At 37.6% G+C, this 15,710-nt stretch overlaps 1 protein-coding gene across 1 annotated transcript; it reads left to right on the forward strand.

The window, feature by feature from the left end:
* Positions 1 to 87: 87 nt before the first annotated feature.
* Positions 88 to 4,197, forward strand: LOC104611731 (pathogenesis-related thaumatin-like protein 3.5). Its single transcript, XM_010278928.3, has 3 exons — positions 88 to 1,088; positions 2,747 to 3,011; positions 3,577 to 4,197. The coding sequence occupies exons 1-3, from the start codon at positions 599 to 601 to the stop codon at positions 3,716 to 3,718; spliced, it is 897 nt and encodes a 298-aa protein (XP_010277230.1). The 5' UTR covers positions 88 to 598; the 3' UTR covers positions 3,719 to 4,197.
* The last annotated feature ends 11,513 nt before the right edge of the window (positions 4,198 to 15,710 follow it).

Raw genomic sequence — 15,710 nt, forward strand, 5'->3', positions numbered from 1 at the left:
TTGACTTGTATATGCTATTTGGCTATAGTGTCCATCTCAGAATGACCAATTGATTTTGATGTTTTGAAATCTTGGGTCAGGGCCGAGAGACCATATGATGATAGCCTGATACTGATAGGGTCAAGTTTCACCCCCCCCCCCCCCTGATGAGGGCTTGTTTCTAACCATTCGATTGGTCAGATGAGACTTGGCCAATGGAAGCTGGTGTATGAGTGCAAAGTAGATTCCACTCAGAAAAGCCCCCTCATGTGAAGGATCCTTGTCTCAAATCCCTATGATGATTCTGATGAGAAAGCAGAAAGAGGAATCAATGACTATATCTATCTGTTACATGTGACAAGAAAGGTATTGCTTCTCCTTGAGGCCACCTGAGTTACAGAAATCAGAAAAATACTAAACCCAAATGAGTGAACTTTGGCTGAGGGAATTGGCCAGGCAACGTAAGTCTCATGCTTCCTTACATGGGTAGCCTACTATTCCTTCACCTCACCTGAAAACCTTAAAACTGAAACCAGAGAAATGGTTCCTCCCTCTCAACCAGTTGCTCAAGTCAAGCCAAGGGAACTTCTTGGGCCAGAAAGTTGCTGGAGTATTAACCATGAGAATCATGGCAACCTTGAACCTTGCTGGACTCTTTCTGATCATTGCCATCTCCCTCTTCTCCTTCTCGTTGGCTTGCACCTTCACTGTAACGAACAATTGCCCACACACAATCTGGCCAGGTACACTGGCTGGCGCAGGGACACCACAGCTTCCAGCAACCGGATTTCAACTAGATTCCGGTGGAAGTGTCAGAATTGAAACGACTCCAGGTTGGTCGGGTCGGGTTTGGGCCAGGACAGGGTGCACATTTGATGAATCAGGAGTTGGGACATGTGAGACAGGGGACTGTGGGGGAAGGTTGGAGTGCAATGGCAATGGTGCCACACCACCTGTGTCGCTTTTCGAGATCACGCTTGGAAAGGGCAGTGACAAGGATTTCTATGACGTTAGCATCGTCGACGGGTACAATCTGCCACTAGTTGCGGCACCACGTGGAATCTACGGTGGCTGTAATGCCACCGGTTGCGTGTCTGATCTCAATACAGGTATGATGAACTGTTCTGCTAAAGCTTATGATGAATGGTGAATTATGCTACTGAACTTTCCCAAACAAGAGTAGTGTGGGCCTGATATGTTAGACCCTAAGAAGCCCATCATCGATTAATTCCCTCCATTTCAAGCCACATCCACCATTGAGTATCAGGGTAGGAAGTTGGCCACCTGACCACTGTCTAAAAACCTAACAATGACCTGAAATTGAAGGCAGATCCAGCTGCTTAGTTAGTTTTGATGTTTTATGATCTTATGAAATTACATATCTATTGTTGAAGTTTAAAAAATCAGTAATGAATATTTGCTTTTTTAAGCATAAAAAAAAAAGAAAAATTGCTTCCCATTTTCATACTTGATTGAAGTTTTCTTTATATATTTTTGCTTAATAAAAATTCATAATTTTCATCAATTAACACCTAAAAATAGCAATTTAAATCATACACAAGACCTTTTGTAAGATCTTTTAATCCAACTGCTCATAATTTCATTGTTCTCCTGGTAAAAAATGTAAAGAACTAAAGATTGTGGGTTTGTGATCTGCATGTGCCATTCTTTCAACACAAGTTGTTTTAGTGTTGGTCGATTAGAGTTTCTTTTTATTTAAATAATCACTTTAGTCTTCTTTTCTAGACGGCCCATCTGATTTCAGCCATGAAGAGAGACACGTAGCTGATCTGGACTGTCTAATAAAGAAATCACTTTGTTTCACTTTATCACTTCCTAGTTCACATTAGTTCTAACCCCCAAATGTGGTTGGATGTCTTCTAAGGATGTTTAGCTTATGAACCCTGAATCTTCGGCTTTCCATCTAAATCCTAAACCCCGACAAATAGCTTAGCACCTCTTAAGGGGCTTGGATGTCTTCACCAGCTTTCTGCAAAAGCATCTATTTCATTGCTTATCATCAAGGTTGTCTTTCAGTTTTAATGGAAAGCCCACTTGGCTTTCTGGGTTTTTTCTTTTTATAACAATGATCAAACATGGCTTTTCAGATTTCTAGGCCTTGACATGCCAAGTAGCTATATATTCCGTGTTTCTACTTTCTAGTAATGCGTGCCTTGCTTTCTGCATTTTTCACCAAGCATGGTTCGTCAGCTTTCATGTGGGTCCATCCTGAAAAGCCTTAAAGCCACGTGGAAAAGCCCATCCAGACGTGTTCTTAGTTTATCTAACCACGTGGCACAGGATGTTTGTCAAAAAACTGCAGAATGGATAGGAACTCAGACTTGTATTACCAAATAGAAAAATACCAAATTTTGATCTTCAAAAGAACCCATAAAGAGACTTGCCAAACGCCTCCTATATTTGTTAAGACCGGCTTCTAACAACTTTTCTAAGATATCTTAAATCCTATCTAAAAGATTCAAATTCAACTTCTCTGGTTTCTATTTTAGTCAGTTCAAGAGAAGTCAGTTCTTTGTTTGTTAAGAATAGTTTTAGTTTGAAGTAGAATTTCTTACTTGTAATAACTATATTATTTAGGTAATTCATTAAATAAAATAAATAAAGAGTGCATGTTGTGGGGGGAGTAGAATTTCTCATCCAACTATTCCTGTTGCACAATAATGCATCAAGAGTCAAGAGTATATTCACTTGTTATAAGAACATAATGAGGAACTCTGATCAATCAATTATCTGATTCTGAATTCAGGTTGCCCAAAAGAGCTGCAGGTTGTGGGGGGAGTGGAGTCAGGGGGTGTGGTAGCATGTAGGAGTGCATGTGAGGCATTCGGTCTGGATCAGTATTGCTGCAGCGGGGAGTATGCCAATCCAACAACTTGCAGACCTTCATCCTACTCAACCATCTTTAAGACAGCATGCCCAAAAGCCTACAGCTATGCATTTGATGACAGAACAAGCACTTTCACTTGCAAAGCCTATGAATATGCCATCATTTTCTGCCCCACAGGAAACGGGTACAAGTCTCTCTTCCAACTAGGTGTCAAACATTGCAATGTTGTAGACATGACTGTGCCGGACCGGAAACCGGCAGCCGAAATGGCGGTTTTCCTGCCTGGTTCTTAGAAATGTTGGCTTGGTTAGACTTACCCATTTACATGTGTTTAGAGCTGCAACTTGGGTTGCTCAATTTGAAGAAATTCAATTACATTGGGCTCAGATTAGGGTTGAAAATTTAACAATTTCCCAACCCAACCCAAGTTGCACCCCTAGCTACATGTATTGATATATGATATGGGTAATAGTAAAACCCTCTAATATTTATTTTGGTGTGAAATGGCTTTAAAAGATAATGGAGAACCATTTTTGTCTGAATGAGTCGAGTTGTTAAAGTGTTCAACCATCTGGTTGAACCATTATGACCCAATCATCAAAACGGTTCTCTGTCCGGTCCATGCCATGGATGGCAAACCCAAGTCTTATAAGAAGATGGAATTTTCCATCTTCCCATCCTGATGCCAGTACTCATCTGAGCACTAACTCATCAGTTGAGTTCATCACCTCCATTGTTGTTCTGTGCAGGCAGATGAGATCAAATGGTTTTGTCACTGCCCCTGCAGTCCACAAAAACAGCTATGGCGAAGTTGGGGGGATGGTTTCATCATCAAGCACTCTATCATTCCCGATGTTGATGTTTCTCCTTGTCATCCTAAACTATTTGTAGGCAGCCCTGAGCTTGATGCCTTCCTGTCATGGCTGCTCCGACAGGTCGAGAGAACTTCACATTGTTTCCTGCTACAAGCAGAAACTACTGCATCAAGGCACAACGCAAAGATGGATCTGAAACTGACAAATGGTGTAGAAGTTCTCTAGTCCTGTTTCAAGTGCAGCACTCAATGATTCATTAGGCACAACTCTGTACAATTTTCACCCATTTTAATTTAGTTATATTAATGTCATAAAAGCACATCCGTCAGGTTAGCAAAGAGGAGTTGTGTCAGTTGGTTCGTTTCAAAGCAAAAGCTCAATGTAGTTATTCAGATCAGGGCACCAATGTAGTAAAATATCAGTTTATTAGTTTCTATTTCAGTTCCTCTGAAAAAATTCACTTTCTCTGCAAATCTGAGATTATGTTTAGGCAAAGCCTATGGTGCATATTAATCAATGAAAATTAAGTAAATCATGTGATGTTCTTAATGTGATTGATTGAAATCTTGATTTAATGTGTAATAAATCAATGAAGTCTTATCTTTATCTGACTCAATCAAACATTTTGCAGTGATCCACATGCAAACTCTGTTTACATATTACAGAGCCACATCACTTCAGATTTCAGAACTGCTCAATAGAAACCTGATCCAAGAATACTACTCTTATCAAGATCCAGGCCCAGTTCATAATTGGTCAGACTAGTCCTAAAATTTACTAGAAGTTCATCAAGGATTGATACCGTTACAAATACATATTTGAAAGTCCAATTGCCTAAATCAAGAGGACCAACATTGGTCTTCAATGGAATGGCATTATGGGATAACAAAGGAAAGGCAGTACTACCCAACTTAGAATTTAACATTCTGGGTTTGCGGGGAAAAGTTGGGCTCTGTTAAGTGTTAACTGATCAATTCTCATTTTCAAACGAATTGGGTAAACTATTAATAGGATCCTATGCATAGGGATGCAAATGGATCAGATATTGAACTGATCTGATTGAACCCAATCAATTTATTCGGATATCCTTTAAATCTTAACAAACCGAATTTGAATCTGGAAAATGAGTATGTTTTGTTAATGGATCAAATTCAAATATACCCCTAATTTGATCCTTATGATCTGATTGATCCAATTATAATTATAATTATAATATATATATGTGTGTGTGTTGTATGTATATATGTATATGTATATGTATATGTATATATATACACCTCATCATGTCTGGCCCACCCCTCTTTCCTCTATGTTTATCCCTTCCTAAAACTAGAGATCAAACCAGCCCCCCACAATGTCCCACAGCGCATCCTCGCCGTGTATTGGGAATATCTCCAATGATAATACCAGAAATGATGATGTTATCATTGGGAGATGCTCCCAATACACGGCGGGGATGTGCTGTGGGATGTTGTGGGGGGCTGATTTGAACTCCTAAAACTATTCCTAAAATCTCTCTCTACCAAAATCTAATCTAATCTAGCCAAGTGGCACCACTATCCCTCACTTTCTCCTAAATTATCTATAATTCCTACTTATCTCCTAAATTATCTCTAATCACTATTTATCCTCTCCCCCACTTTTCATCTATATCTATCAAAAGAAAGTTTGAAATAAAAAATTTAAGAATTATTTAAATATTATAAAAAATTATATAATATCTTTAAAATATTTATTAAAAACACAAAAAATATCATAGATTTAATAATATTCATATTATTAATAATTTTATACTTTTACGAAATTTATAATGAAATTATGTACTAACAATATAAATTATAATTTTACAAATTATTCAATTGAAATAATATTCAGATAATAAAAAATTAAAATTTAAAAAATTTAAAAACTAAATATTATATAGCAAAATATTTAATATTATGTAATAACTTTAAAATAAATAAAAATAAAAAAAAAACAAAATTGTGTAATAAACTTAAAAAAATTTATTAAAAGTAGAAAATCGTTATAATAGATCTCATAATAGTTGAATTAATAATAATTTTCTATTTTACAAATTAATAACAAAATTATGTAATAATAGTATAAATTATAATTTTATGGATTATGAAATTCAATAAATAAGTAATATTGAAATAACAAAATAGTGATATTATTTAAATAGATGAATAATATTGTAAATTGCTAATTTTAAATATTTGAGATATTAAAAAAATTAATAACTAAATCATATTTTAAAAATTATTTAAAAACAAATAAAATAGATTAAATACAGAAATTATGTAATAACCTTAAAAATTTTATCAAAAACATAAAAACAATTATAATAGATTTAATAATATTTGATAATATGAATATAAAATATAAATAATTTAAAAAAAAATTTAAATTTTTTTGAAATAATGAAAATAGATTAAATGATTTATAGGTATTTAACCTTTGAAATAACAAAAATAGGTAATAACTTTCAAAAAGAGTTTTTAATAGATATAAAAAAATACAATAGTAAATGCAATTATTAATGTACTAATAAGAAAAACATTATTTAACTTATATGGATTAATAATTCTAGAAAATAACTTTCAGAAAATTGATACTTATTAATAATAATTCCAAAATCTTAATATATATTTATGATATATTTATATGTACTAAAATTTATATTTAGTAACTGTTTATTGTATTTTTGTGATAAATATTTTCAATATTTATGTATAAATATATTTTTGTTTTTAGTATATATATATATATATATACTACAATAGAAACCTGTCACGTCATGGCTTGAGCTTTCTCCCTTACCCTAATTGAGAACTCTCGGGCACTCTTCATTTTGGCCTTTCTTGCTCCCTCGTTAAGCCACCTCATCACTCCCTTCTTTCTCTCTCATAATGAATTATTTAATTTATTTAATTCATTAACAATATTAGTAATACATTATTCAATGGTATTTATTAATCAATTATGTAATTATTTAATTAAATACCATAATTAATAAAAATATTGTTACAAAAAATACAAATAATATTGTTAAATTATTAAATAAATTAAATAATTAAATAAATACTATAATTAATAACAAATATATTATTACAAAAATACCATAATTATGGTGTTTATTTATTTATTTTATGCATTTTGGTAATTTTGGTAAGCTTGGGGGTATTTTAGTCAATTCAGGTTCAAGGAAGCTAAAACAAAATTCTAATCTAATGGTGGGTATTTTGGGTTAAAAATGATGGGTGGAGATGGATTTGAGTTTATACAATGGTTTTGCATGTATAGGCAAATAAGGGTATTTTTGAAAAAAATTTTATAGGGTGGCGTTTTTAGGCATTTTGAATCAATTGGTGGGGTCAGATCGGCCTACATAGGCTCAGATTAGATAGATCTAGAGGAGTAGTGATTGAGTTAATTTATTAACTTTGAAATAGAATCGTGGTGTGGTGGATGGGAAAATGAGGGATTTTTTTTTTTGTTAAAATTTGGTAGGGTTGTGGTTTTGAGCATTATGGGTTGATTGGTATGGTCAAATTGGCCCAATTATGCCAAGATTGGGCAGACTCGGAAAGGACTTGATCCAGTCAATGTGAAGCTATGAAACATAATCTTGGTGTAATAGAGGGGAAAACAAAGGTATTTTGGGCTGAATTTTTGTGGGTAGGGTTTTTAGGGTGTCTAGGATCTTATGGAAACACCTGGTTGATTTTGGAGGGCCAAAATCACGAAAATTTGGGTCAATGAGAATTTATGGATACATGTTCTTGGTGTGTCTAGGGTTCAATTGTATGGTCTAATTATTTCATAAGTGTTAGGATCAAGGAGATTTGGGTTGTTGCTCCTTCAGGCTAATGAGAAGGTTCGAAAGGGAATCTTGGTTTGATAAAAGAATAAATGGAGAGGAATCTAGGGTTAAAATTTTAGGGGTAGATATTTTAGGAGGTCCTAGGTTTGATGATGGTGTTTGGGGATTTTTAGGTACTTCGGAAGGATCAGAACGATCTAATCGGGTGTTCAGGGTAAATTAGGGTTTCGACGACGAATTGAGCAAAAATCAGGTGCTGACAATGGGGTTTCTAGAGGTATTGGTCTCTTGAATCATTTGATGAGGTTTGATTGGTCCATAAGTGGTATGATCAACAACATTTAAGAAATGAATATCTTGGCCAATGAGTAGCCCAAATTAAAATCTTAGTGTGATGAAGGGTTAAATGGGGGATATCTATGATGAAATTTTGTGGTAAGGTGTTTATAAGTATTTAGGGCTCTTTAAAAGCCCATTAACTCTAATTTGCAATTCGGTTAAAAAACTTAAACTTAAAAATTAAGTTTAAATTTAAAAATTATAGTAACATTGTTAAAAAATAAATTAATAAGTTTAAATTTACAATATAAAATATTTTAAACTAAGAAATATGGGAATTTTCCCACTTTCCCGTATTAAAATAATTATATTTAAAATATAATAATAATATATATCTATGGTTGGGTTGGTTCAACTTTGGTTGGTTTCATTGGTTTGATGAACAACCCTAGCTGAAATTAATTATTATTATTATTATTATTATTTTTTTGTATTGCAAAAAAATTACAAATATTATATAAAATATATATAAATACTTATTAATTACTTAAAAAGTTAAAATATAAAACAATTGTTTACTCTTATGTATTTCTATTGCTTAATTTTTGCTTGACAATGCACAGGTCCCTACTAGTATATAATATACTATTAATCAAATCAAATTATTACCAATAAAAATCAAATCAAAATTTAAGGTTAATCTTATACAACCAAATTGAGATGTACCCCTATCCTAATTCAATTTGTTTTATTTGAATCCATACCCATACAAGAGATTTACATGCAAAGAAATGAGATTGAACAATTCAAGGTTGTATGACTTATATCTGTATTTGTTTTCCCCAAATCCTACTTCTATCCAATCTTTCTCAAGTTGCATACGACTCTTGGTATTAGAGCTCTTGGTCATTTCATGCTATGATGACTAAAATTGGCAAAAAAAATAATCACCTTGGCATTAGAGCTTTGTTTAGTATCAACTATGACTATAAGAACTGTTAGGTTATTGTGCGGGGCTCATAAATCCGCAATGTATGTCTTTTTTCTTGGGTGGTCCAATTAAAACGATAGAAAGTACACATATCCAAAAACAAGAAGTTTATAAGTAATAAGTTTTGGCATTAATTTAACCATTAAATAAAATAATAACTAATCAACTAACAATTGTACATAAACATTTTACATTTCATGTAAACAAACCAATTGAGAAGAAAGGAAACAACTAAGTTGATTTGATATATAATAATAATAATAATAATAATAATAATAATAATAATAATAATAATAATAATAATAATAATAATAATAATAATAATAATAACAATAATAATAATAATAATAATAATAATAATAATAATTGTTGTTGCTGTTGTTGTTGTTGTTGTTAAAAAGAAAAAAAGATCCATTAGTAGAAGAATGAGAAAAATAAAAAACTCGGGACAGTATATTTAGAATAATAAGAATAACCTCACTTGTTTATCCAAAAGAAACTAAGAACTTGATTAGTCTTTTTTGCATTGTTTTTCCTATTTTTTAATTTTTTATTTGGCTTATATTATTGAAGTGTTTTTTTATATGTTTTAAATTATGAAAATGCATATTTTTTGCATTAATTCACTAAGTAATCATTGATATTTGGGGCTTATGCTTTTTTATGCCTCTGACTATGCCTTTGCCTTGAGTTTTGAGGCCTATGCTTCATTCTGACAAAGGCTTAAGACTCGCATCAAAGTTGTAAGGCTTAAACCTTGAGGCAAAATTTGTGTACCTTACCTTAAGGCATACACCTCATGCCTCAAGGCTTAAGCCTTTTAAAACAATGATTCCAAGACATACAAGTAGACTTGTTCATGGGCAAGGCTAGGCTGGGATTGGGCTGCGCTTTTTGTCTTTATAAAAAGAAAATTACTAGGCCCGAACCCAAGTTGGACCCTATATAAAGCCCAAGTTTGATAGATATTTTATAATATATTAATTATACATTATTAATAATATATTATATATTATATAATATTTTATATATTTAATATATAAGTGTAAGTACATGTTGTTCACCATGACTATGATTGCAATGAAAGTACCAAATTGGAACCACAAAAACACCCATGGCAACACGCAAGCCGACGTGGATCCGCGACGAGTTCATAACTCATCACGAACCTGCAATGAACTCAAAAACGTCGCGGACCTATGATACACTTAAGAACTGATGTGCATCTACAACAAGCCAAAGACTATTCACAATAGAACAACCAGCCAGTGATAGAACAACTAGGCCAACACATCAGACTAACTTCGATGTCGCCCACGCCACGTCGACAAAGGGGACCCATGAAAAGTCCTTGAACAAAAGGAAATTCTGTCCTGAAAAGATCTTGTGTGACACGTGGCAAACCCCCAACATTGCCCTCTTGATGGCCTATTTCGAATTGATGATCCACTTTCCAAACAAGAGTCAAATCCCTTTTGGCTCCTTCCCTTTAGGGCTTTGGGATCTCCCCTTATAAAAGGGAGAGTAGACCATAACAAACACACAATTATATCAATAGAAGATCCTTGTCTACCCCTATTACCCAAGACTCCTAGCCTTTTTTCGTCCTTCAAGGAGACTACCACTCTTTGCCTTACCAGCCCACCTACAAGAATACTTTTTTTTGCTATTAATTTCACTATTATATAATATAAATTATATATTAGGGCAAATTTCTTAAACAAACCCTACTGTTAACTAATTGACTAACTATATCCTTACTGTTTAACTATTGTCTTGCACCACCTTTATTGTTTCTGACAATTGCCATCTTTGTTAAATCATAGCGGAAAAAGATGAAATGTCCCTTTTGCCCTTAAGTTAAGAGAAAAACTATGGGTTGCAATGTTCCTCTACCGATTTTGTCAAGAAAATGCCTACCTAAAGTAGAAAACACTTGGAATCTAAAGAAAATGCTGATTGGTATTAGGCGAAGGACCTCCTAAACTTTGGTTTGCTCATCATTTAACGGATTCAGAAATGGATCTCCCAAACTTCGAGGAACATACCACTATCTCTAAGTATTTCTACCTAGATACTCTCATAAACTCTTGAGGGATCAATGGAGATGTTAATGCCCATAGTCTTGGCAAAGGTGCCGATGTTGGTGGTGGTGGTGGCGGCTTCTCATATAGGAAACCGAGTTCTCTTAAGCTCCACTCGCTTCCGCCACTCTCTAGTTGGAGTTTTAGGCAGATCATGAGCTCCGCCCGCTTTCACCACTCTCCTGTCAGAGTTTTAGGAAGATACTGAGCTCTGCCCTCTTCTGCCACTCTCTTGTTAGAGTTTTCAGGCAGATTGATAATGCAGAAAATGAAGAAGAGTGGGCTTTTTTCCAGGTTGGAAGGGAAGATGAGGGAGGTGTTTTTGCAGAGAAACAGAGGTTGAAGAAGTGTGGAGAGGGACAATGAAGAAGAAGAAGAAGAAGAAGGGAGAGATTCGCGGAGAAACAGAGCTCTACCTAGACCACAATGAAAGATAGGGAGTGCAATAGTTTCACTGCTGGGGAGTGGTTCGCTGTAGTTGCCACTAGGGAGAGGGACAATGAAGAAGAAGAAGAAGAAGAAGAAGAAGAAGAAGAAGGGAGGGGGAGAGGGACAAAGGGTAATATTTGGTTTTAAGAAAAAATTATGTCACGTGGTGTCATGTGTGTACAGATTTTGATAGAACATTAACGGATGCTAACGACAAGGGTAGAGCTAGTCAATTGTCAAAAACAATAGGGGTAGTTTAAGAAAAGAAATTTGCCCTATATATTATTAATATATATATATATATATATTTCTATTATATATTTAATATTATTGGGCTGGGCTTATTTGGGAAATCTTGAGCCCAACTCGAAAAATAGTCAGCCCAGTTTTTAGAGCCCAAGCCCGAGCCCGTAGACTTAAAATTTTGTCCAAGCCCAATTTAGGATGGGCCAGGCCGGGCCAGCCTATCGGGCTACTCGGTCCATGAACAAGTATACATACATGATCATGGACTAAACTTCAGGCTCAAGCTTTAGATTGGACCTGTTCAAATTTTGGCAAAAGCTAAGCTTGAGCCCAACCCATGAACAAGCCTATATACAAGGGGCACAAGATGAAACTTGCATAATCCCTATAACCTCATAACAACCCCAACCATTGTTGTCCACATGCACAAGCAACACAATATAGTTACTATAACTAGACATCCATGGAATCATAAGTCATAATAAAGCTAACCATTCATACATTGGTTATTAATAAATAACCTACAAATGAGAAAAACATTTCACCAATATTCATGTCATCCCTAATTACTTTCTTTTTTTTTCTTATGATCAATAGAGTTTGAATATAGTCATTAAAATGAAATTCCTTCCTATCCATAAAATCTTATAGAAATGCAAGAATATTTGAAATAGAGTAGCAATCTTTACAGAATGCCACAATATCTTCTAACTTTCTACATGACAAATCACTAGGTTTGTGGAAAGCAATCAATATTTAAACGAAAAGCAATTTCTATTGTGATTTCTCTTTAATTAGGCATTAGTCAAGAGCCAAGTTAAGACTCTCTAGTTATATAATTAGTAAAAGCACAAGCTCCTTAATTAGGGATGGGCATTTGGTTTTTTCAGTTTAAAATCAAAAAAAAAAAAAAACTAAATTTTTTTATAATCGATCTATCATATGCTAAAACCGAACCGAAACCGAAATTTGTTGAAATCGATCAAACCAAACTGAAATTTATTTAGTTGTTTCGGTTATTTTGGTTAAAAGCCAAAATAGAAATCCACCCCAACCAAAAGAAGAAGAAGATATGTAGATCACAAAGAAGAAGAAGATATGTAGATAACAGTGTGTGAATGGTAAGGTTTAAAACTTACAAGTCAACCTTGCAATCTCTATCGTCTAGTTGCAGCAGCTAGCTTGCTGCCTTGCTGATCTCTCACTCTCTTATGAGTTCTGACTGCTGGTTCTGGGTTTCAAAGGTGAGACTTAAGAGTGAGATCATGAGATAAGACTTGAAAGTATGAGATATTGGTTTTTGCCTCTCCCTCTCTTGTTCTGTATTGTATCTGCAGTATGCAGTTTAGGCCGATTGGGAGACTTGGATTCTTTGAAAGTTGGAGAGTTGGAGACTTGGAGGAGTTTGATGAAGAGAAGAAGATAAAGAGGGTTAGAGACTTAGACGTGCTCACAAAGGGAAAGGAAGGACTGAAAATGGTTTTTCTTACTTTTTTTAGTTTTCCCTTTTTGGCTAAACTTCTTACTCTTGACATTTAGTTAAAGTTCTTAGTCTTAGACGTACTCATGAACGGAAAGGAAGGACTGAAAAGTTTCCTTTTATTTGACTTGACAGTTTCCACTTTCTATTAAGTCCCGTGCATCGATTGAGGTATCAAACTAGAAACTGTCAATAATATTAAAAAAATTATATATTTTTTAAAAATAAATCGATTTTTTCGCTTAACTGATTTGTGAATTGATGAAGGAAGATTTGGCCCAACCTCGCAATCACGCCACGCGGCAAAAAACAAGTAGCTTGGCACTCAAAGCAGCATACCCAGGGTGCAAACAACAAAGGGAAGAGACCAGTAGACCGAACTCCCCTCGAGGAGACCAACTCCCTAAGGGGAGCCCGAACTCCCTACAAGGGGCCCGAACTCCCTAAAAGGAGCCCGACCTCCCTACTAAGAGCTCGAACTCCCTACTAAGAAACCAAACTCCCTACGAGGAGCCCGAACTCTCCCTTTGGCCCCGAGCCACACAAAGCAGTGACCCGAACTGGCCCGTCTCATGGCAGTTCGGGACACCCCCCCTATCCGAACTCAAGACTTCGCCTCACACACCGCTCCAAGCACTTCGCCTCCAGAGCATTGAACTGGACAAATCACACCGTACCTGACACCGAAGGAGTCCGTATCCAGGGGCGGCGCACCTGACTGACTTGGGATCTGACGCTTGACGGCCGCACTTCAACGGCCACCTGCCACCGTCACCTGCCACCGCTATCTCCAGTTACAGAGACGGCTCCGACAAAAAGAGCAGTGACGGTTCTGCCCCAGTAGAGGCAATGACACCCGAACTGGCAGAAGCACGGAAGTAATCATTCTCGACCTGACAGAAGTCTAGGAGTGAGTGCGCGAGGTGGTTATAAAAGGCTCTCCACCCCCCCAAAGAGGAGGTATGCAAACTTTGCGCTATTTGGTTTTATCTTGCCTTTGAAGGATTCTAACTTGAGCTTCGGAGCCTTTACACCGGGTTCCCCCCGGAGCTTCCTCATCTCCTCCGTTTCAGGTTCCCTGCTACTCAGTTCAGAGGCAAGGTCGTTGACAGCTAAGACCGGCCGGATTGCGCATCATCAATTGGCGTCGTCTGTGGGAAAACGCTTCAAAAAGCCTCCCTCCAAACTCTCATAACCTCTTTTCTTCAAAAAATCCAATACTCATGGCTTCTTCCAGCAACGTCGGACGTGGCACGGAGACAAACACCACCGGGGAACAACTTCAAGTCCCCGTGGTGTACGTTGGACAGTTCACAAGCAGTGGCGCCCGTAAACCTTCCTGCCACGAGCATCCCCTTTCCTCCCCCTATTGAGACCACCTTTATTGAACCAACTGCCATCCCCTGGCAGCCAGCCAAAACCGGTTGGACGACCTGATGCAGTGCATGCGGGCAATGCAAGCCCAAATGCAACAGTTCCAGCAACACCAACTTCATCAGCACCAAGTACTGCACAACATCTCCCAGTATCACTATCAACAGCAGTTCCCCCAACTGCCACTGAACCAACCACTACTTCCACCTCGGCACCCTGCTCCGAGGCCGGCTAAGGCCTCCCCGCAGGATGGACGCCCCTACCAAGGAAAGGCCTCCCGGCCCCAGAACCCCCCTAATAGCCAGGCCTCGTCCCCAGGCCGAAGGGAGAAAAAAATCATCCCCGCCTCGCAGCTTGCAGGTGGGTCGGGAACCTCGCCCGCAAGATCGGCACCTCGGCGCTCCATGCCCGACTTCCCGCTCACGAAAAACCGATTTGGCGCCCTGGCAGCAAACTACCAGCATTCCGGGCCCATCGAGCTCGGCAACACGGAGGCCAGTAGCGCCAGTACCAGGCCCACTCAACAATGAAGGCGCCGGCGAAGTCACCGAACTGCCACCCGTGTCTTGTCAGAGCTCAGAGGCAAAGAAGAGACGAGCTCGGACGAGGTAGGAGCTGCCCCGATTCTCTCAGTTCCTTCCCCCCTCGCATCAGAACTCCTGGCGGTCCCCTTGCCTAGAGATTTCAAGCTCCCACCTTTGGACAAGTATGACGGGTCCTTCGACCCCAACGACCACGTTGACGCTTTCCAGTCCCAAATGCACCTCGCCAGGGCCAGAAAATTGTGCATGTGCGTGGCCTTCACCACCACCTTCAGGGGGGTAGTTGGTACAGGAACCTGGCCCCCGGGTCGATAAAGTGTTGGACCCAGTTCGTGCAGGTCTTCACCGCACACTTTGTCACCAGCAAGCGGTGCCCCAGGACAGAGGAAAGCATCTTCGGAGTAGTCCAGAGGGAAGGAGAATCCATCCGGGGCTACATCAAGCGATTCAATGAAGTATGCTTACAGATACCGCGGTTAGACCTTGCGGTGCAGCACGCAACGACCAAGAGAGGAGTAACGCACAAAGAGTTCAAGTGGCACATGGTAGCTAACCAGCCCGCAACCGTGGCCGAATTCCTCAAGCTCGCGGACAAGTTCATGAGGACAGAGGAAGAAATCAACCAACGAACCGAAAGCGGGAATGAGAAAAGAAAGAGGGAAGGCGAACCCTCCAACCCAGTCGACAGAAAAAACCCGGCCCGAGAGCGTAAGCCAAACCAGTCGTTCCGAGCTCCCCTAGCAGTTTGGACGGATTACACACCGTTAAACGCGAGGCGGACCGAGATCTTAATGACAATCAAGGATGCCCCATACGT

This window comes from Nelumbo nucifera, chromosome 8 (assembly GCF_055504915.1).
Source record: "Nelumbo nucifera cultivar China Antique chromosome 8, China Antique-T2T, whole genome shotgun sequence".
NCBI lineage: Eukaryota > Viridiplantae > Streptophyta > Magnoliopsida > Proteales > Nelumbonaceae > Nelumbo > Nelumbo nucifera.

What these genes read in the sequence shown, in the direction of transcription:
- LOC104611731 (XM_010278928.3), top strand. Translation starts at nt 599, where the DNA reads ATGAGAATCATGGCAACCTTGAACCTTGCTGGACTCTTTCTGATCATT. An exon ending in CGTGTCTGATCTCAATACAG is followed by an intron (nt 1,089 to 2,746) that starts GTATGATGAACT and finishes TTCTGAATTCAG; the next exon opens with GTTGCCCAAAAGAGCTGCAG. An exon ending in TTCTGCCCCACAGGAAACGG is followed by an intron (nt 3,012 to 3,576) that starts GTACAAGTCTCT and finishes TGTTCTGTGCAG; the next exon opens with GCAGATGAGATCAAATGGTT.